The sequence below is a fragment of the Corvus cornix genome, chromosome 2, assembly GCF_000738735.6.
Source record: "Corvus cornix cornix isolate S_Up_H32 chromosome 2, ASM73873v5, whole genome shotgun sequence".
Classification (NCBI taxonomy): domain Eukaryota; kingdom Metazoa; phylum Chordata; class Aves; order Passeriformes; family Corvidae; genus Corvus; species Corvus cornix.
The window spans coordinates 57,093,889-57,115,090 of record NC_046333.1 but is presented as its reverse complement, the minus strand read 5'-3'; the positions used below and the strand labels follow the sequence as shown (position 1 = coordinate 57,115,090).

Genomic DNA, 21,202 nt, shown 5'->3' with positions numbered 1-21,202 from the left:
ATGGCACCATTTTGTCATGGCTGCATTTCTGGGCAAGCTGGTGAAGAGATGGCTCATTCAGGGCTCCCCACAGATGCAATACCATGTGCAGAGTGGGCTCCTGATAGATTTTGTGGTCTGGAAAAGCATTTCTGTTCTTCAGTACTCACCAGCGGAGATCAGATGCTGTGGATTAGGAGGGACAACTTCTTGCTGGGTTTTAGACTTCCTGGTCTCAGTTATATCCCCAAGTTTTCCCTCAAGGGTAAATGTTGGTCTGATGGAATTTTTGCAAAGATCCAAATGTCATCCTCCTGAGTGTCTCTTGCTGCTGCAAGGGAGCTTCATACCTGAATAAAAAAGAATAAAAACATTTAGAAAGTGGTTTTTTATCTTTTTAAACAGACTGAACATCTGTCCTGGGTTGCTAAAGTCATGACTAGCTGATGCTCTGAGTAGCTTCTGCTGAAACACAGACTTCATTTCAGTGCTCAGCTCTGTCCTCAAAATGAAGTTGATTCACAGGACTGTGAATCAACTGGGTGTAGGTTGAATTTGAGTCAGTGGGATCAGATAGACTGACTTCTAAGGGGGAAATACCCAAATTATCCTGAGGTAATCAGGATCCAAGCCCATCTCCAATTTCCCTGTTATCAAAATTGCCATTCCCATATGTGAGGAAAATAATATGAAAAAAAGTTGTGTTTCTAATAACAAACAGATCAACATAGGACTATATTCCTAAGGTAGTACCCCTCAGCCACGATGACTCTTCTCTTTATTAAATGTCCAGGTTCTAGGAATATTGGAAGCACCGGCTTCATTAGATTGTAATGTGCTTGATATTACAAAAAAATAGTGAATGTTCTCCCCTAGAGCTTACCATTCATATGGGCCCCTATGTCAGATGAAGAGGCTGTTTAGTGCTCTAACGTGGGGCCATGAAAGTGAAAAAGGAGAATTCAAGATTATCCCAATGCTGAGCTAGCCTCCTCATCAAACATAGGATATCATGGTTAGCAAAAGCTCTCCATGCTGAAGATATTCCAAAATGGGCAATAAAATGGTTGAATGCAGTAAATCCTTTAGCACAAGGGGGTTTGGGCCTCAAAATTGAAAGTGAGGGATGGTACAAACCCATCTTCACAGAGAAATTTGGAGAATCCCTTTTTCCATGGGTTAATTTTTGACCTGCTCTGGGCTGCAGTGCCAGCCATGCCTGACACTTGACTCTGGGTTTTGTTACCCGGTGTAGGTAAAACTGGGACTGTCCTTTTGGCTCATTTCTTTTTACATAATTTACACTAGTTCAGTCACTCACTGCATTTCGATTAGTGGCATGAAACCCCTAATCGCCCAATTAGAATGTGTAATGATACTGTAAAAACCCCTATTAAACTGAGCAGAGGAATATTTTAAAAAGCTTGTAATAATAGTCACTAGACATGATAGTAGAAGAGGGAGGATAGATACACGAGGTTTATTACATGCAGATAACATGGTACTTTCTAAACTGAACTTCAAAGGACTATGCTGAGTTTATTAATGTAATTACTTACATGAAAAATTATCAGAATATAGTGAATAAATTAAAAATGTTATCTATTTAGTATGTTATCGGTGTAGCTTTTCAGACTGGAATTAAAAAGAACACAAAGAATTACAGGAATTTCGGCTCATATTCACATGGCGTTTAAAATGCTTCTAGATCCTTTGTTAAACTGTATTAGGAATCAGATATAAACAGAGGAAGATAGAAATCTCCTTGCTTTCATTTGGTAGAGTACAAGAAGTCAGTGATGTTTTCAGACATATATTGGTGAATTTGGCAACTCAATCACCCTCAGAGAATAGAGTTCAGAAACCAGTGGGGGAGTAGGGAGGTAAATAAATGAAACCCTTCAACTCCTGTTGCTCACCTACACTCTAAGGTGAGTTTTGCTGTCTATGAACCTTGAGCCAGTGTCCTCTATTTGCTGCTCCTGGGGCAGGCACACGAGTCCCAGTGCTGGATTGCAGCCGTGCAGGGGGTGCTCCAGCTGCCTGCCCATGGCCTGGCTGCACTACCAGGGTGCTTGGACAGTAGAAGAAAAGCACGGTGCTGGCTTAATGAAAATTCATGAGGCAAGACTTTTCTTTTCAAAAGAACAGATTTTTAAACTTTGGAAAACATGAATAGATAGACTCTGCAAATAGACATAAATGTGTCAGACAGAGAAGGTATTTAATGCCCTCAGGCTAGACACCAGCAAATCTGGTGATCAGACAGTCCTGTGATGGACTTGTATCCTGAATATGATGGAATTGTTCTACAGTGTTGGTTTTGATCATTGCACTGGTTAGCACTTCTCTTAAATGAGAATCAAAAGGGAACTGTCATTTGAACGAGTACATAATTAGATCACGTTGTGAAGCAAGAAAAGGAGCCATAAAACTGTCTTTTATTACAAATTTCCTTCATGACATTCTTTTCAGTACACCAAATAGATTAAAAATATATTTTTCCTTTTATTCCCTAGTTGCCTTACCTGATGAACTCTTATTGTAAAATACAGATACCTGGCTTCAGCCAAATTAAGACAGACAAAAATACACTTAATGAAGGAGAATACTGAAGAAGCAAGGAGCATAACTTGGGAACTGGGACTTGCAGCAAAAAACAAAGTATCAGGTATCTTTTTAATTCGTTTTGCACATAGTAAAGCAAGTCTTCTCTTCAAGTTATTCTCTGAAGATCTGTGATACAAAACTGTGCTCATTTACTCATCATGAAAGCTGCTCAGCTGGGCAGAAGGCTGGAAGCAGCCTGAGCTGTTTGTCATTACTGGGGCCAATGTTCTTGTTGACATCAAACACAGACCATGAATCACAGCAGCTGAGTTGTTTATTTGAAAAGATAGATAATCTTTGAACAACACTGCACCACAGAAAGCCCTGCTAGGTCACCAGCTATCACTTCCCAAGGCCAGCCTCTGATCCTTGGTGTAAAAGTTGAAAAAAAATAGAGTGATGCTGTGGAATCATCCTGGTTTTAGTAAACAATAAAAAACCCCCAAGTTTAGACACCACCCAATACTAAACTTGGTTAAATGACAGAAAATGTTAATCTCTGGACAGTATCTGGAGCTGCAGAATCCAGTGAACCCTCTGAGAGCAGCAGGAGGTCTGTGGTTGCTGTGCCTTGGAGCACACTGCAGAAGGATCTGGTTTATTGTGATGGTTAGGCACAAACACTGCTGGTTTGAAAGTCCAAAATGACCCACAGTCTAGAGAGAGACAGCACCAGGAGTATCTCTGTCATGCAGTAAATAAATAGCAAGAGGTTACCCAAGAGGTACGTATCACTGCTGAGAAGTTCCTTTCTTCATTCTGATGCAGCTGAGGATATCTGCCTGCTCCTTGAATGACCCTGTCCTACACCTCCTAATCTGTTTTACCCTGAAGAATATTCAGAATACGCTCCCCTCTCTTCTGCTTGATAGTCTCTTTTCTCTGCAGTTGCTCTTATTAAAAGGAGTTTTTTGTGACAGCATCAGTTATTCTGATTTACTGGTTTTCCACCTTTACCCTTCGTGTTCCAAACGACAACTGAGAAAATTGACTGAAATATTTTCATACAGCATAAGGCTCTTCTGTAGCAAAGTAGCTGTCTATGAACTGGAGGCACTAGGTGAAAAGATGGATCTAACACAGTAGAGATTTTGTTTCATTTAATCGGTGTGGAGGAATGAGGGCTTAGTGTCACCTCCTTTGGGATGCCTGGAGCACCACGTGCAATTATGAGAGCCTTGTTTTGTGAACTCAGGAAGCTGGAATTATCAGGGCTTTCCTTAGGACTGTATCACTGTATTTTTATTTTTTTGCAAGAGATTTCTCTTAGCAGGGACTCTGTCAAGTGAAACTTCCACCAGAAAAAAATTACTTTGCAGTGAATTTATCTTCCAAATCACTCCTCAGGGACCTTTTTCCCTGGGTATATGCACTTATTTATATTGTATACCACTTTTTATAAATCTTAATGACACATCCATTCTGGATGACTGTAACTGCAAGAGGAATTTCAGAAATATTATGAATACTTTAGCAAGTAATGTGGGATTACTTACTTCTTAACCTCTTACTGTAATAAACTGAATCACACTGAAAGTCCTGTCCATTTTACCACATTTTATATGTTTCTTCTTATAAAGGAGAAACATAAAGTCTGCATATTCTGGAAATTTCTGTACAAGTAAATGAAGTCCTGCTAGAATAGCTTGTGAAGAGCAAATTTTTATTATATAAACTTAGAAATAAAAATGGGACTGTGAATCAACTTCTTATTTTCATCAATTAGACAAAGGCGTTAAGCACTTAATTTCAAATTTGAGGTGAGTGGGCATGAGGGTATCCCAGGCTTGAAATCTGTGGGTTTTTAAATCTGATCTTTAAATCCTCAGTAAGATATGTAATCAAAGGATATAAATTCTGAATAAAGTTAGTTGCAATATTGCATGTGTTTTGGGATCAATTAATTACTGGTGCAAGCAGATTTATCTTGTAATAATCTGTGGTTACATATAGGCCAACAACAATAATTAATTTGAGAGTTCAGTGGGATACTAGGACCTCTAACCATGAAATTCTGAAGACACTGTGCAGTTCTGGTTACCAGCTTTGCAGGGATGACTCAAAGGTCTTTCTCTCTGTGTCAGACTGACTTCCTTCAGCTCAGATCTGAACCTGCTTCTGTTAACTCCTCTTGTGTGTCCAGCTGAATCGTCCTAGTCCACTGCCTTCCTCTTCACATCATCTTCTCACCCATCCCTCTCTGTTGTGCCTCGTTGCATCCAGCTCTGGCACCTCAAAAATGCATGTTTCAAAGAGACTGCTCAGTCCTTGGAGAGCACTCCCTCCATCCAGCACATCTCACAGAATCAGGGTAACAGAATATTCTGAGTTGGAAGGGACCCACAAGGACCATCGAGTCCAGCTCTTAAGTGAGTGGGGATCGAACCCACCTTGGCATTGGTGTCATTAGCACCATGCTCCAACAATGTTTGCTCATGATTCCATTTTCCATCACCTTTGGACAGCTGTATGTTTTACAAACAACCCTTTCAAGAGGCAATGGGGTCCCAGTGGGGGCTGTTGCTGTGCAGCACTGGTCAAACAGTGCCCAGGCAATGCATGAAAGGGACTCTGGGCAGCACAGCCTACAGGAGTGAGCTGAAGGAAGATGCCACTAAATCTAATGCAGATGCTCTCTGCTCTGACTGGTTTCTTGCTAGTTTGTATGAAACAACACTTCATTAAAATTTGTGTTGCCACTGGCTTATAGGTCAGCCACCACGAGTTTTCACAGCACTGTCCTGACAAGACTGTCACAAGTGCCATAATTAGTTGGTGTGCCTGGAGACCATCACAAATTTATTGCAATAACCTGGGCTTTTCTCCTCCTAATTTTGGAGGTGGTGTCACCTTTTAGCATTTACTTCATATATTATTTTAAAAAAAATGGAGGAAATTGTCACATCTAATTTTCATAAAGGTCCAGGCACTTTAAATCTGGCAGCTCCTTCTTGTGCAGAGTGACTTTTCCTCTTTCTCCATGCAACTAAAATTCTCTTCATCTCACAGGCTGGCTGCCAGAAGCTCCTAACCTTCAGTTTTGACAAAGGTTTTTTATCCTGCTTCCAAAATCTGTTTTATAGGTCATCTTTTCAGCTTATGATCCTGAGTATCTCTTTCCCACTTTTTCTTTCTGCTGCCTCTCCACCTTCTGCTGCATTAAACACCCCCACCTTTTCTTTCCTTTTAAAACTCCTAATTACATAAATCCTTGCACTTCCTAAGTTCTGTGGTGGCACCAACCCCTGCCTCTAATTAGTGTTTCCAGCTCTTCTTTAGTTGAATTTTCCTTAAAATGTCTATACTTTTCCCCCTAACTCCTGGAAGCAGGGCTTTAAACAAACACAAAGCTTCTCTTTCATCTTTCTCAAAATCAAGTATTTCCTGGGAGTTATACTCCATAGTGGCTAATTTGCTGTTTCTTGTGCTTCTGACTCATTTTGCAGATGATGGGTACTGCCATCCTTCAACTGTCACATCTACTGTGACACTCCTCCATTGTAAATTTTGATGGCAACAATTTCGTGTAGAGACCATACCTGCATTACTTGCACAGATATCACTTCTCTGAGGCTCCTTATCACTATATAAGCTCCCTAAACAGCAAACAGAGCCTATGCTGCACTGTAGGAAAGCATAGGAAAGACCTGGATTGAGAAATCAGGAGCACTCATTTGTGCTGACTCTGTGAAGACCAACTATATTGCAAGCTGGTAGTGAGAGACAGTACTCTGTTGTGAATTTGTGGCACTTAATTTGTGCAGTACTTCGTTACCACAGTGATAGGAACTAAATAAAACTGTAAGGTACAGTTTCTCAAACCTTCCCTCAGCAGACTACCATGTGGGCTGGACTGTTTTTAACTGGCTTTGGTGCTGATTTTGGGATAGAACTGAGCAGAAAGAACAAACAATGTTTTCCTGCATACCTGAAGCCCATCTAGATTTTCATGTTAAGAGGGCAGATCCCCATTTTGACAAAGCAGCCTTTCATGTGTAATTCTTGCAAAAATTTTATTTTTGAGGGAGAGTTTCTTTCTCCACAGGGAGATAACATTCTCATTATACTCTGTCCTACAGATTCAAGCAGTCCAAAAGGGTACAGAGAAATGTGAGTAAATGAACTCCAGCTGCTTCTGCAGCATGCTTCTCTAATAGCCATTGCAAATGATTTAACTACTTAAGGAATGGGGAGAAAAATCCAAAAGCAGAACAAGAACAAGTTGGGATATCTTAGAAATAAAGTAGGGTTAATATTTCAAGCTTGTTTCCAAGAGATATTAGTATATGGGTTTTTAATTTTACATCTGTTGCTTAAATATTCACACCTAGAAACAACTGGCTTTGTGTGCCTATGTGTTTTCTAAACCATGGGTTATCTACAAGAGGACCCTTGCCCATGAGAAATTTCCCCAGGCTGTGTATGCCAGTTATCATATTTTCCCAGCCCAAATCAGTTGGGCTTTGTATGCATAGAGGCACAGACCTTTGAGTTGCACTAATAATGCTACAGTGCTGAGGAGATTTTGCTGCAAACAAAACTTGTGTTGTTACAGTAAACACCCTTTATTCAATGTTTATGATAAAATGACATGATTCACATATGCTTTTTGAGTGCATCTAAGTGGATCAACCTCAGCCCTCCTGCTGTTTCATTTTGCATCATTTTCCTCATGAGTATTTGTTGAATATTTCTCTGACTTCAAAACATTGGGATCTAAAATCGCAGTGGTTGAGGCCACATATTAAATCCCATTTTCCCTTTTACTAGACTTTTATCGAGATGGCATAAGCAAATGAGCTCATTCAAAGGCGTTTCCACGTATTTCACAGGAACAACATTCAGCATCAATACTATGTTGCTAGGTAGCCAGGTGATTTTAAACTGGAAAGCACCTCAGCTTATTCCTGCAAATCTAACATACCTATACTTGCCCAGAAGAATCTCTGACACGACACAATTTATACAGAAGCATATATTGCAAAAGATTTAGGTCATAATTAATAATTATGCTACTTTGTTAGTTTGAAGTAGGTAGGTTTCTGATACATTGTCATTCATGATTTGTTTTCTCTGCATGCTGTATCCTCAGTGTGATTTTTCCTCCATCTGTGTGCACTAGGTCTGGCTGGGATGGGGTTAATTCTCTTCATGGCAGCTTGTACGATGCTGGGTTTTGGATTTGTGACCAAAACAATGCTGCTGTATAGACTCTTTTTGCTATTGCTAGGCAGCATTTGTACGGCATCAAGGCTGCCTCTGTTTCTCCTGCTGCCCAACCACTGAATAGATCAGGGGTGCACAAGAGGTAGGGAGGGGATACAAGCAGATACAGCCCAAACTGTCCAAAGCGATATTCCATGCCATATAACAATATGTTCAGCAATATAGTGGAGAGGAGTGGTGTTTGGGTAGGACGGCTGTCTTTTGCCTCGGGAACAGGCTGGGCATCTCTCTGTCTGTGGGAGGTGGCAAGTGATTGCCTTTGCATCACTTATCTTTTGTTTTCTTTCTCATTCCACTTCTTTGCTTATAAAATTATCAACTCATGAGTTTTCTTGTGTTTGCTATTACTTTTCTGTTCTGTGGATGTGAGTAAGCAGATGTGCAGTGCTCAGCTGCCTACAGGGGTTAACCCACAACTTCGTGTCATGGCCAAACCAAAAAGAATCCATACCTTCGTGGGAAATTAACTGCTCACAAACACCACAAGGAAGCTGCCTAACAGGGACAGGAGCAACACACATCAAGGTTAAAGATGTTGTGTTTCACTTGCAGCCATTTCACCCCTGATGCGATGGTGTAAAGTAAGAATGAGACCGAAAACAAGTCACCCCATATGCTAATACATGAAATAAAGTGACCACGAGAGGGTACTAGAGTGTAAAACCACGGGTGGCTCAGCAGGTCACCTCTAACCAGCAGTCGGATATAAGGCAGCAGGAGAAACACTTTCTTCCTGTTATGCCTTTGGAACCATGTGTGTGAACCTTAACTCATCCCTTCTTACCCCACAGAGCAGGCTTTGGCAACAGCAGCCAGGCTGGAGAGGCAATACCTGGGCCTGTTTGCCCTCCATTCATCAGCAGGGATGCATGGAATATCAACAAGGGGAAAATTTCCACTGGTTGATAAAAACTGGGATTTAATGACAAGCACCAATAAAGCAACATAAAATACATCAGCTTTGAGAACTTTTTGCAGGAACAAGTTATGATGTGGATGCAGATTACACAGGTACTGTTCTGCTATTGCCCAAGTTTAATTTTTGTCACTAATGCATTTTGCTAGCAGAGCTTAAAGGTCATGTCCCTAAGGATACGGCACCATTTGTGTTAGCAGAGCCTGGCTTTCTCTTCAGATAATAGTCATCTTGGATTGAGTATTATTAGAGGACAAGTGAAAGTGAGATTGGGGGAGGGGGGAAGAGGAGGGGGGGTGTGTTATGTGACTTTACATCCATCTTCATCACCGCAGGGTCATGAAAGGATTGCTGTGTGTTAACAAGCAACACAGCTCCAAGCACTCAGGTCCCAGATGCTGCAGCAGAGAGATCTTTTCAAGGTGAGCAGACTGGCCTAATGGAGAACGTCTCCAGCCAAGGAGATTTATGAAAATCTACTTTATACTGACAGCAGAAGGCCTGACAAGACAGTGCTGTCCCCAGAGAAGTTACACTGACTATTCCATCTCCCTAGAGAGCGTTACTGCTTTCCTCCAGCAGACCACTTCATGCAAGGCCTTACTCTGCCCACATAACACTCCAAATCAATGGCATTAACTACCTCTTCCACAAACATACACTGCTTGTTTATGTGCTCCTAAGGTTTCTGAAATTCAAACACTTGGCCCAGGAATGTAACTTAAGTATACTGCCTTTCAAGAGCCCCTAAGGAGAAGTGTTACAGGGCCAGGGGTGGGGTGGGGGGACACATGGCAAACACTGGGGTTGAGAGAGGGCTCAGACCACATAAAATTGCCCCATAAAATCAACAGCAAGTGCCCTGAGATCTGGAGAGTGCACCGATCTGTGTTACACACTGAGCCACCATCTGCACCATGCATCACGGATTTATTTTTCTGTCGTTTCATCTTACCCTGCAAGTAATGAATAGCGCAGCCGTGGCTGCTCCATCTGCGGCAAGGGGACTGCTGGCACACCCTGTGCTCCAGGCCCATGACCACGCTGCTTGGAGCTCCAAACAATATGTTCTTTTACACAATAATGAACAAACTGCCAGCCCTGCTCTCTCCACTTCCTTGGAAATAACCCACACCTCAGTGTGAAACATTGAAACGATGAGGCTCCTGGCTTGCAGGATACACTGAGGCGAATGTTTGCTCTTGTCCAACTTGCAAGTGATATCTTGGCAACTATTTTTCCTGCACTTGATAATACTTATATTTGCAGAGTGATTCAGCATGACTCAGTGTCAGCAGCAGAGGCCAGGATTTGTAGTGAATTCTTACCAAAGCTAGGCAAGGAGATGCTTGGGTCATAAAGTAACTGCAAGCAGTTTTCGTTCAGGGTGTTTCTTTGGAGAGTTGATGTAAGAAAAGGTGCTGTAAATAATGTGCCTGGCTTTTTATAAAACAGATGCCCCATTAAATGCAAACATGCTTTAACTTGATAAAGGTTTGTGGAAGAAGGTAGCAAATAACAATATCATTCTGAATGTTTTTCATGTTAATTTTTTTATGCCACAAACTGCAAGACTTAAAACAGAGCTGAAATCCTGTCCCTAGAAGGAAGCAAAACGTCATCATCAGAGTAGCTGCTATCTCTGTGGTTTGCTAATTGCTTGCTTCTGCTTTACGGGTTTCCTGAGATGGGTGGTGGAAATACAGACATAAGAAATAAGAACCACCAGCTTATGAGCTTGATCAAAGCTACAAAAGTAATTCCACATTCCTGAATTCAATGAATTTTCAATGAATTATTGCCCTTGGATATGGAAGAAGTTTGGGTTGGGGAGAGGAAAAAGAAGGACTTTCACAGAAATATTTCTGCCAAATAAAGACCCCAGTGGGAAGAATGACACAAATTGCAGGGTGCAGTTGGCGAATCTGTGCACAGCTGGAAGCTTGTCCTTCCTCTGGTGGAGACATCTGTGTAACATGTCTGCATCCTGAGGTTGTACAATTTTCAGAAGACGAGACCTAGGCTTCTCTCGCTTGGCACCACACTGGTGTCTAATTTAGGCAAAATTTTCATTGATTTGAAAGATCCTGACATATGCTCATAGATCATTCCCAAGCAGCTGCAAAGCCAGATGCTTCTCAGAAATTTTGGGTTGCTTGTTTTTCTGTAAAAGAAAGCAGAACCCACTGCAGTAGCCTGGCAGAGACTTGTCCTTCACAAGCGATAAAGTGATAGTTCACTGAGAAATAGGGAGAAAAAGGGAATATCATTCCAAATTCACTAGGTGCTAGGATCTAGGCTAATTCACTAGGTAAGACAGCATCTATCAATTAAGCATGGTTAATTACAGGTTCCTGAGAAGCTCTCAGAAATGATATCCCTAACTGCTGAAAGCAAGTCACAGACTGAATTATACCAGTGTTGGTACATGTCTCAGCCACACAGCAGAGCTACCTGGAGTGAATGGTGCACACAGAAAATGCAAAAGGCTCAAATGCTAAACTCAGTTTCATCGCCTGGACCAGAATATTTTATTTATGATGATGGCATTTTTCTCTCCACTCGGAACAGGGGTAGTAATGTCAGATTCAGACAAAGATCAAACCATCAGCTATTATTAAGGACTTAAATGTAATTTCTTTGAAGTGATTGAGTTAAACATCTTTAAGTACTTGTGTCCTCCCTCCCTTTTTCCTTCTAGTGCCCTTTTCTGTTTCTTCTTGATTTTTATTTTTCCTCCTTTTCCCTGCACTCCTCTCTGCAATGTTCCAGTTTCCACCCTTTCTCAATTTCCTTCCATGACATGACATAGCCAACACTGAAAATGCCATTTTAGCTCCTGTTTCAAAGATGCTAGCAGGGTCAAGAGGATTCACACTTCCAAAAACCTTTTTATCAAGCTGTCTGTACATTCAGGGGTTATGCATAAGACATTTTACTGGCATTACTGTACTGCTATATAGCAGGACAAGTTCCCTTTATCTTGTACGCCACAAGAGATACATGTACATATAGTAGATTAAAATAGATAATTGCAATAGACTTCCACCTCAAGATGCTGCATACTGTCCATCCCTGCTGCACTGTAATAGAAAGGTTCAATCCCAATCCAAGAGCACAGAGTTGCAGATGGCTTGCACACAACTCACCTAAACACTTGTCTAGACAAATATGCTTCTAAAACTGAGCTTAGACACCGTCTAATCCCAGTAAATTGTGTTAGCTAGCCTCCTTAAAACTCAAGTTCATTTTAACCAGATAACGTGCATTAAAATACAATTTGAACCACAAAACCCTGGGCTTGAAAATCTTACCTAACATACTGTTCTCGAAAAGTACTTACTTTATACTTTAGACTAGACATGACCATCCATTTTGTTGGGTTAAACTGATTTATTTTTCAATAATGTTGGTTCAATTGAGTTAACAAGATCAAAAGCTCCCAACACTCATTAAGTTGCAGGCTAAGGCACTTGAAGGCACATTATCTGGCTGTGCCTGGAGACGCACGAGACCCCAAGTTTCAACTTGACGGGCCGGGTGCTCTCGGCGAGCGAGGTACCCTGTCCCCACCCACCCCACCGCAGCAGCGGGGCCAGAGTGCCCCACCCGCCGCCGGCCCCGGGGGTGGCCTCCCTGCCCCGCCAAACCCTCGGTCAGCCCCGGCCCCGCCGGCCCGGGGCAACCGCAGCGCGTCCCCAGAGACCGCGATGCAGCAGCGGGGGCACGGACAGCCCCGGGCGGACACGGTGTCTCCGCTGCCCCTCCGAACGCCACCGCCAGCGCCTTCGCGCTGCCCCGGCCCCGAGCGCTCCCGATGGGAATCGCCGCATCGCTCCCTGCTCCCGGGGCGCGCCGCAGACAGCGCGCATCCCTCGGCCCGGCCCCAGCGCTCCTCGCCTGCCCCCCTCACGCCCCCGCCGCCGCCGCCCTTCCTCCCCGGGGCTCCCCGGCCCGCCCAGGCTCCTCCTCCTCCTTTCTCTCAGCGCACCCTCCCTCCCTTCCTCACGCCCTCTCTCCCGCCGCCGGCGCCCGCAGCCCCTCGCCGGACTTTGCTTCCACTCCTCCATCTCTCCTCGGCGCTGCCCGTCGCCCCCGCCCTGCCCGCCGCGTCCGGCCGTGCCGGGGCAGCCCGGGGCAGGGGCGGACGGGGCTATGAGCCGGGCGCTGGCGGCACGGAGCCGAGCAGCACCAGCAGCGGCAGCGGCGGCCGCGGCGTAGGGCTCCTTTCCCGGCGGGACCGGGACTGTCCCGCGGCGCCCGGCGGCTCCTCGGGGAGCGGGGAGAGCCCCGGGGCCGGAGCAGGGGTGTCTCCCCCGGAGCCAGGGGAGTGGGGGTAGCGGCCGGCGGGACGGGGGGGTCTCCCCCCGATGTGTGACATGATCGACTCGCAGTCCGCCGAGAAGATCAGCAGGATGAAAAAGTTGCGGAGAACTTTATCGGAGAGCTTCGGCCGAATAGGTGAGTCACGCGCCCGGGCCCGGACAGCGCTGCCCGGCACCCGGGGGTCCCGGCAGGGAGGGGACGGGGTGCGTGAGCTCAGCGCTGCCAGGCTGGAAACACCCGCGCCGACACCGTCCCCGAAAAACGTTTCTTGGGAAGAAAGCTCGGGAAATAAACAACTGTGGAAGCCCTAGCAGTGCTGCATGTGTCTGTGATGGAGTTAGCCCAAAATCGGCTGGGAAGAACAAACTGTAAATGATAGTTGGCTCACGTGTCCCCATTGCGAAAGAGAAACCTCGACAGAAAGCAATAGTTTATTTTAATTTTGCAGGTCTGGTAATTTATTTTTTGTAGGGGCTGCAGGTTGTTTTTAGTTGTGGTGTGAGATGCTGAAGCAGGTAACAGTGGCCCAGTGATTTAGGGGGCCAGACAAAAGAAGTCTATCTGTCATCTGCTGGGAAGTCTTGTCACTCTGTCACTGACACAAAGCATCCTGAGGTAGCGTCATCTGAATGCCACTGCCAAGCGTATTACCTCCCGGTGCCACCACACCGTGTTTGGTTTTGACACCAGTTTATTTTGCAGTTGAATTTGTTATTGAGAACAATGCCAAAGAGTTTTGGTCTGCTCTGACTGGTGTTTCTCATAGTCTTTGGCACACTGTATTGCTTAATTCACTGTTTAAAGCATTAATTCCTACTGACATCATCAACACGCAGCTGAGCAGGGAGAGAAGGTACCTCAGAGGAGTTGTGAGTTATCCCCAAGCTGGTGGGACAGAGCAGCTGGAGTTAGTCCTGTGACACACGAGAGCAGATGCAGCAGCCCCTGTCCTTGCAGACCTTCTGTATGGGCCCTTCCACAGTCCTTACTCATGTCTTGTCCCATTGGGATGCCTTCCCTTACAGCCCATCTGGCTGGCAGGCATGGGTCAACTCTCAGAGCTGCTTTGTCCCAGTGAGAGGATGTGAAGTGCCTGTGCCACAGACAGGAGCTGTGGCATTTGGTTCTCCCCCAATAACCCTACCTAGGAGATGTGCTGGCATATTTGGGCATTTTAATTTTTCACACGCTGTGTATGCATTCAGCGTACCACCTTTAACTTTAAAGGCCTGCAAGCTTTTAAATGTATGATTGCATTTGAATTTTTTTTTATTGTCCTGCTCCAGGAAGAAAAAAACTGAGAAAAGCTCATTCTTACTTGAAAACCAGAAGAGTTTCAAGGGTAAATGCAAAGTTACAGTTGTGAAACAAATATCAAGTCACTGTTACAAATCTCTGTCCCCATATGAAAACAGCTTTTACCTATCATCAGTCTTAAACTTGTAAAATACATTTAAGTTTCTTTGATTAGAAGAAAAAACCAAAGCAGTCAGGTGTTTGGTCTGTTTTATGTCTCTGTACATGTATACATAGAGAGACACTCTTCCACAGAACTGTGAAAGGGTTTTACTAATGGTGGAAGTCATTAACAAAGAAAATGTTTTGAATGAGGATGCTGCTTTGTTGTAACAGTGACAGTTACTTTGTTGTAACAGTGACTGTTAATGCCCTTGAGGGATCATGGCCCCTCTGGCTGGTAATTTCTGCATGTTTTAGTTGGCTCGGTTGGGTGATCATCTCTTTTTGTCATTTTGCACAAATTAAACAAGCTTTTAGTTTCCTTGAGAGCTCTGGCCTGGTTTTAGATACACGGATTTTTATGTCTAAAAGCTCCTCCAGTTCTATGTGCATAAGCACAGAAGTGTAGGAGTGTGGTTTGGTATGCGGTGTGTTTGTTTGCTGTGGTTGATTTGTGATTAAAACACAGCTGCTACCAGCAAGTTTGTTCAATCTTCAGATGCTCAAATATATTGATCATCATTCTGGTAACTGCACTTTGAGCAAAAAACCTTCTAATTTATCTGTATGAGGTTTGGACATAGTCCACTCCCTGATACCAGAGCCACAGATAAGCCCAAGCAAAGAAACCCTAAACTTGCATACCAGGAAATCCTTGGTTAAAACATGTGCTGTCCTTAACTCTTATACTGAAGTGAAGGAGGGAAAACCAAAACCTCATTGGAAAAAGTCTTTCTGGGTATTTGACATCAGGGTTTTAAAGCTCTTTTTGTAAGAGCTGGTTGCTTGGAATGGTTAGCAAATTACAAATTTAATACATATTTAATCTATAATTTTGTCGGTCTTCTGTTCAGTTGTGATTCATTATAAATAATAAATTCCTGACAGTGGCAAAGGCTAGGATGGATGGGGCTTTGAGCCACTTGGTCTAGTGGAAGTTGTCCCTGCCCTTGACAGGGCGGTAGGGATGATCTTTAAGGTCTCTTCCAACCCAAACCATTCTGTGATTCTATAAATCAATGATGATGTATTAACTTTCTATGTTCTGCTGCAATTTCTGTGTTTTCATAGGTTTAAGTACATGACATGGTATCCTGAGCATAGTCATATAAATAATGCAAGAGTACTATGGTGTTTGCATCAAATAATTAGTCATTAAAATCAAACCTTCATGTGTTGCAGTAGGGAAGATCTGATGATCATTCTTGAAATGATAAAGTACTGCTACACCTTCCCCCAGTGTTGGCAGTATTCCATCTACCAAATGCAATTCTCTCAATACTGCAAGACCTCAAACTTTGAAACCAGATTTCGATAGCCAAGTTTATATTAGCCTCTTGGCTAAGAGTGGTGGGAATGTATCCTGATTGTCATTGGCAGAGAGCTTTTTTTGTTAGAGCTTGCAGGTTAGCACTCAATGAACTGTCTTTCAGACCCTCTTCTCCCCACCAAATAATTGTCTCAATTTGAGAAGTTATATCTGCAATTAATTTATAAGATTTTTTTTTTTTTTGCAGTGTACTGAAATATGTTAGGTAACGTTTGAAGCTATTTCCCCACCACCTCTAGACAAAACCAGTGTAGTTATTCCTGGGGCACAGCAGAGGCCCAAAGGGTACTAACAGCAGCCTCAAGTAGACTTGACCCATTTTCTTAACTGTGAACTGATGCTTTGCAGCCACTGGTTTTCCTGGAAGAGGGTGATGAAGATCTGCCTCATCACGCAAAACTGTGCTCAGTCCTGTAACTCTCAGAGTATCTAGTACTGAAAATGTTTATTTTGCTGAGTTGAAAAATGTGATGTGTGAAATTGCCCATTCAGTGAGCCTTTTCCTGAGCATTCGCTTTGTGCCATTATGTGCAAATCTGGCAGAGGATGATACAGCACTGTGGAGTGCTGGAGGAAATGTGTGTGGCCCGTGGTGCTACAGGGTGGCTCTTTGCTGTAGAAATTACATGCTTCCAGTTCTAGAGAAATGAGCTATCTTTGCAACTTAGGTGCCCTTTCTCCTGGCAGAAATTTTCTGGTGTTTCAAGGAGTGTCCCTCTTAAAAGTTATCTCATAATAAAGAACTTATATTGCTAAGAATCTGAAAAACATACATAATTCTTTTCATTCATAAGTTTCTGCCAGCCTGTCCATTTTTATACGATCATCCATATTAGTTTAAAAATTTGGTTTCCTTGCTTACAGACTGTATTGACCATGTAAATGAACACACCATAACTGTATGTTAACCAACTTTCAGAGATTCAGTTGAGTCATTGTTTAATTTAGCATTTAAACCTTTATTAGGTTTGGTTCTTAGTTTTGCACTTTGATAATTATGTAATTAAATTAATAGTGAATAATTTAATAAAATTAATAGTGATCTTTTAGTTATGTGAATAGTTCTTAGCTATGCATTTGTTGAAGTTCGTATAGTACCAGAATCATATTTGAGATCTCTTCAGCTCATGCCATTTAACTTCTGTTTTCTTATGCAATTTCTTTAGTCAAAAACTAACACCAGCTTACAAAGAAAGGAAGGAGGAAAGGAAGAAAGAAAGAAAGAAAGAAAGAAAGAAAGAAAGAAAGAAAGGGAGAAAACATTGGTGAGATTGATCACAGTGTGCTGAGAGCAGTCTGTGGCCCTTCTGAGCATCCCTGGGCTTTGTTACTAGCTCCTCACTGATGCAAAGGTTATCTCCACTAATCTCCTCTGATGTACATCCACATAGTTCACATACCTGAGATAATGAGAAGTTCATTTGTAAACAGTTTATTTTTTTTTAAGTTCAGCAGAACTTTTTTTTAACAGTTTAAAAAGGAAAGGATTGCATTGAGGAGAAAAAAATATTTAAAACGTCTTTGATGTCTTCTTTTGGAGATGCTATGTAGTGAATGGGTTGAGAGTGATATTATTACTAAGCAGAATTTCATTAAATGGGTGGCCAGAACTCTTATATTTTTTTGGTGATTCTTAAAAGTCCTTTTTTAGTCAAAGGTAGAAGCTAAAGACAAGCCATATATATGCAGTGGACCACAGATTCCCATTTCTTCTTGTTCTGTTAGACTGTGAATTTTGTTTAGCTATCTGTTTGGGTATTCCTGTAATGTTCTGGTCATGTGAAAATCTTGTGTTTTGGTAAGGGAGAAAAGCTTGTCAGCATGGCCTAGGTGTGTCATTTACTAATTTATAGCTTGTATGTCATTGTGACCTGAATGGTAATTGAGAAGATTAAAAGTGTGTTCTTAAAAAGTGTTCCACAGGTTGAGAGCTTTCCCCCTCTTTCCCCCTCTTTCCCCCTCTTTCCCCCTCTTTCCCCCTCTTTCCCCCTCTTTCCCCCTCTTTCCCCCTCTTTCCCCCTCTTTTCCTGACTCATAGTTCTGAGTACTTGGGATTGGCAGTGTGAAAATGTTTTGATCACCCTTCAAAACCGTAAAAATATGTTTAACTATCAAAACGTACAATGAGTGCCTCAGATCTACTCAGCAAAACACCAAGGTTTGTTTCATTGTTTTTATCACTGAGCAGGAAATCTAGATGAGTAACTGTAGAGCAGTGAGCTGCAAAGATTTGAGGAAAGCCATGTTTCATGTCCTAAAGAAATGGGAGTTTAAAAGCAAAGGAAGGCTGGACCTTCCCTGCTTTTCTGTACAAAGATAGCTGGGATTTGTGCCTTGCTGCCCATGGTGGAGGTTCTGGAGGTGCAGCACTGTTTGCACAGGTGGTACTGCCTCTGTACCACCTCTGGTACAGCTTCTACAGTCTTGGTGTTGTTTTTGTTTTGTGTTTTGTTCATTTTGTTTGGTTTTTTTTTTTGTTTTTATTTTGTTTTTTGTTTTGGTTGGTTGGTTTGGTTTTTGTTCTTGTGGTTTTTTTGGTGGGGTTTTTTTGGTTTCTTGGGTTTTTGGGGGGGGTTGGTTTTTCTATTTGTTTTGTTTTTGTTTGTTCTGTTTCGTTTGTTTGTTTGGGTTTTTATGTTTTGTTGTTGTGTTATTTTTGTTTTTGAAGCTGATAACACAGTTGCTCCTGAAGACAGAATTTGGAAGAGGTTTAGAAATTACTAGTGATTTGAAGGCAGAAGGAGCATCTAAAAGAGAAAAAGAGCTACTGGAGTCTAGATCCCCAACCATGCTAGGTGCTTAAATATTTATCTCCTGCAGAAATATGCAGGAGTGTAAGAAACATTACGTTGCTTAAATGATGAAGAGGGACCCTTCTGGGGCAGCACTGCACAAGCTGCATGGTTGTTCAGATGACCTCCCTCAAATTGAAAACCTTCGTGATTTAAACTGAAAAGAAACAGTGCAACCACCAATGCAATGGTTTATCTAATTTTAGCTCTTCAAGAGAAGGAAACAAAGACCACTTTCAGGTCACAGCGTGCAGCCCACAAAGTGCAATCCCTCATGGGTCTGGCTGAGAAAAGGAGCCAGTCTCGTACCTTCGGACTGACACAGTTCAGTGTGGATTTGGAGAAATTAATTTTCTTCACATTTCAATAAATATGTCCAGTATGCTAAAGGAAAACTTTTCATCGACTTTGCTACAACTGCAGAATTATTTGTGTCTTCATTTTCTTAATTTACCAGGTCACCTATTTTCTGCACTGTTTTTCTCTTTGTTTGTTGATTAATTGCTTGTTAACAGTGTAAGAAAGAAATCTCTTCTGCTTTAGTGTAAGTCATATTAAAAACTATAAAAGAAAAAAAGAAAAAAGAAAAAAGTATGCTACAATGCATACTATTTCATAAGGAGTTAGTACTTGACAAACTGAATACATGGTTAAGTGTCTGTTATTTCCTTTTTGAGGTTCAGTCAAGCTCTCCATAAAGGGTTTTCACACTCACTAGGAGTTAAAATAAAAAAACCAAACCCATCCTTACAAACTCTTATTTTCTTTAACCTGAGAGGATATTTTTCATAAATATGTAAATTCACTTTCTTGGAAACTCTCTGTGCAGTTCTACATTCCATTTACAGATTCAGGTTTTGAGTATAAAATTGTTATTCATGCCAGCCTGTTCTTTCCTATTATAACAGGAAAATGGTGCTCTGTTGTTTTTTTTTTTCTTCTTTTCTGGTGGTTTGTGTTCATTGAAATTCAGTATAGATAATAATTTCTTTTTTCTTTTTATTTTAAAGCCTTGAAGAAGGAAGATAGCAGCTTTGATGAGGTAGGTTAAATATCTTTGTACCTTACACAGTCCAGGTATGCCTTTAGTATTTCTCAGTGGTGCTAAAAGAAACCCACAGAGAGTAGTGTTATGATGTGCATATGTATTAATACATGCATATTGCTCAAACGTATTTTCATTTTCTAAATAGCTACCAGAAGAATTTGTTAGTCAAAGGGTCTGAATGGAATGCTTAGGGTTTTTTTTTTTTTAATATAGTACAACTGAATGTTTTAAAAAAAGTGGCCATTTTAAACTGTTCAATGCTGAGAAATGTTGCATACAGGGAAAGTACTTTATAGAACTTTGCCCATGATAATTCCTGTAACTGTAGGCCTGTACTGTAACAGGCAGGGAAAAAACATCACTCCTGAGAGAATGCTTTATATAAAGTGCTGCTACATTGGCTTCTTGCTGAATATGTCAACCAAGAGAGATGCTTATTATGAAATTAAAAAGAAACCCAACCCAACAGCAAAAAGCCAGCATCTATGCTATTGGTAAAACTGATACTTGATTATTCAGTCTAATCAGTTTGGGGTCTTGACCTATCTGTGATATGATTTGCACGTTAATTTGTAAAACATGCTGCTCATGATTTGTGCTTGAGAGTTCCAGGTCAGTGCAAGTTATTCTACAGAGCAAGTTTCTGCAGGAGGAGGTGCAGGCCTTGGTGTGATGACTGGTCATATTGTAGTCAATGCTTGCCTTGTACTTCCCTCTGCCACCATAGCTAGAAGCAAATGGAAGTATTTTGATGTGTTGATGTTACGCTTCTGGCATTTCTTCTTCATTGCCTGCTCTAAGCTTAAATTCTTGGCTGAATAGAGTGAGCTAGCTATTGTGTAATGCCTGATTCTAGAATGAATAAATGATGATGTAATGTCCCGGATTCTGGATCAAATCAGACTTCATCTCTTTCTAAACAGATCACACTGATGCTCAAATACAGCAGTAACAATATAAATGTTTTGTGATTTTCTGATGTGTTGCAAAAGCTGTAACTCACCTTGACCCCTCTCAGGTCTGGAGTGAAGGTCATGGGTCGGGCTATCTTTTCAGGAACTCTGTTGCATCATGCAGTGGTCCTGACTATTTTATTTCTCTTGTAACACTGCTAGAACTTGATTCCTCCCTAAAGGTTACACCTGTGCGAAAAAAGCGCAGATAAACGGTTAGTAAACGCTGAATCCTTGTTTTACAAATCTGGTCTGGTTCTGTTCAGTATTTCTTGCTGAATGCTGCAGTGGTATATCTGTGCTATAACCTCCGCAGTAAGCAGTAATACCTTGTATTAAATTTGACTCAGAATTTGAAAGAATCTCTTGAACAGCATTGTCATATGAAGATGGCAGTTCTTCTGTCCACTTCCCTTCCCCAGGATTGCTTATCTGCAGGTTGCATTTCTTTTCTTTAAACCTCGTTTTCTGCTTTAACAGGAGACAACTTGAGCAAATTTTTATTTAAATTCAAGCCAGTTGGGGGAAAAATAATCTTTCAAATATGTTTTTAATGGAATCTGA

General features: G+C 41.9%; 1 protein-coding gene across 3 annotated transcripts in view; it reads left to right on the top strand.

Moving 5' to 3' along the window:
• Positions 1–12,730: 12,730 nt before the first annotated feature.
• CDK14 (cyclin dependent kinase 14) overlaps positions 12,731–21,202 on the top strand; it is a 319,768-nt gene continuing 311,296 nt past the window's right edge. The window contains exons 1-2 of one of the 3 annotated variants that reach the window (XM_010399184.3): positions 12,731–13,192; positions 19,648–19,679. In XM_010399184.3, the coding sequence (XP_010397486.1) occupies positions 13,102–13,192; positions 19,648–19,679 (123 nt within the window). In that variant the 5' untranslated portion in view covers positions 12,731–13,101. The remainder of the gene's footprint in view (positions 13,193–19,647; positions 19,680–21,202) is intronic. The other 2 variants (XM_010399183.3, XM_010399186.3) reach the window with 2 other exon arrangements.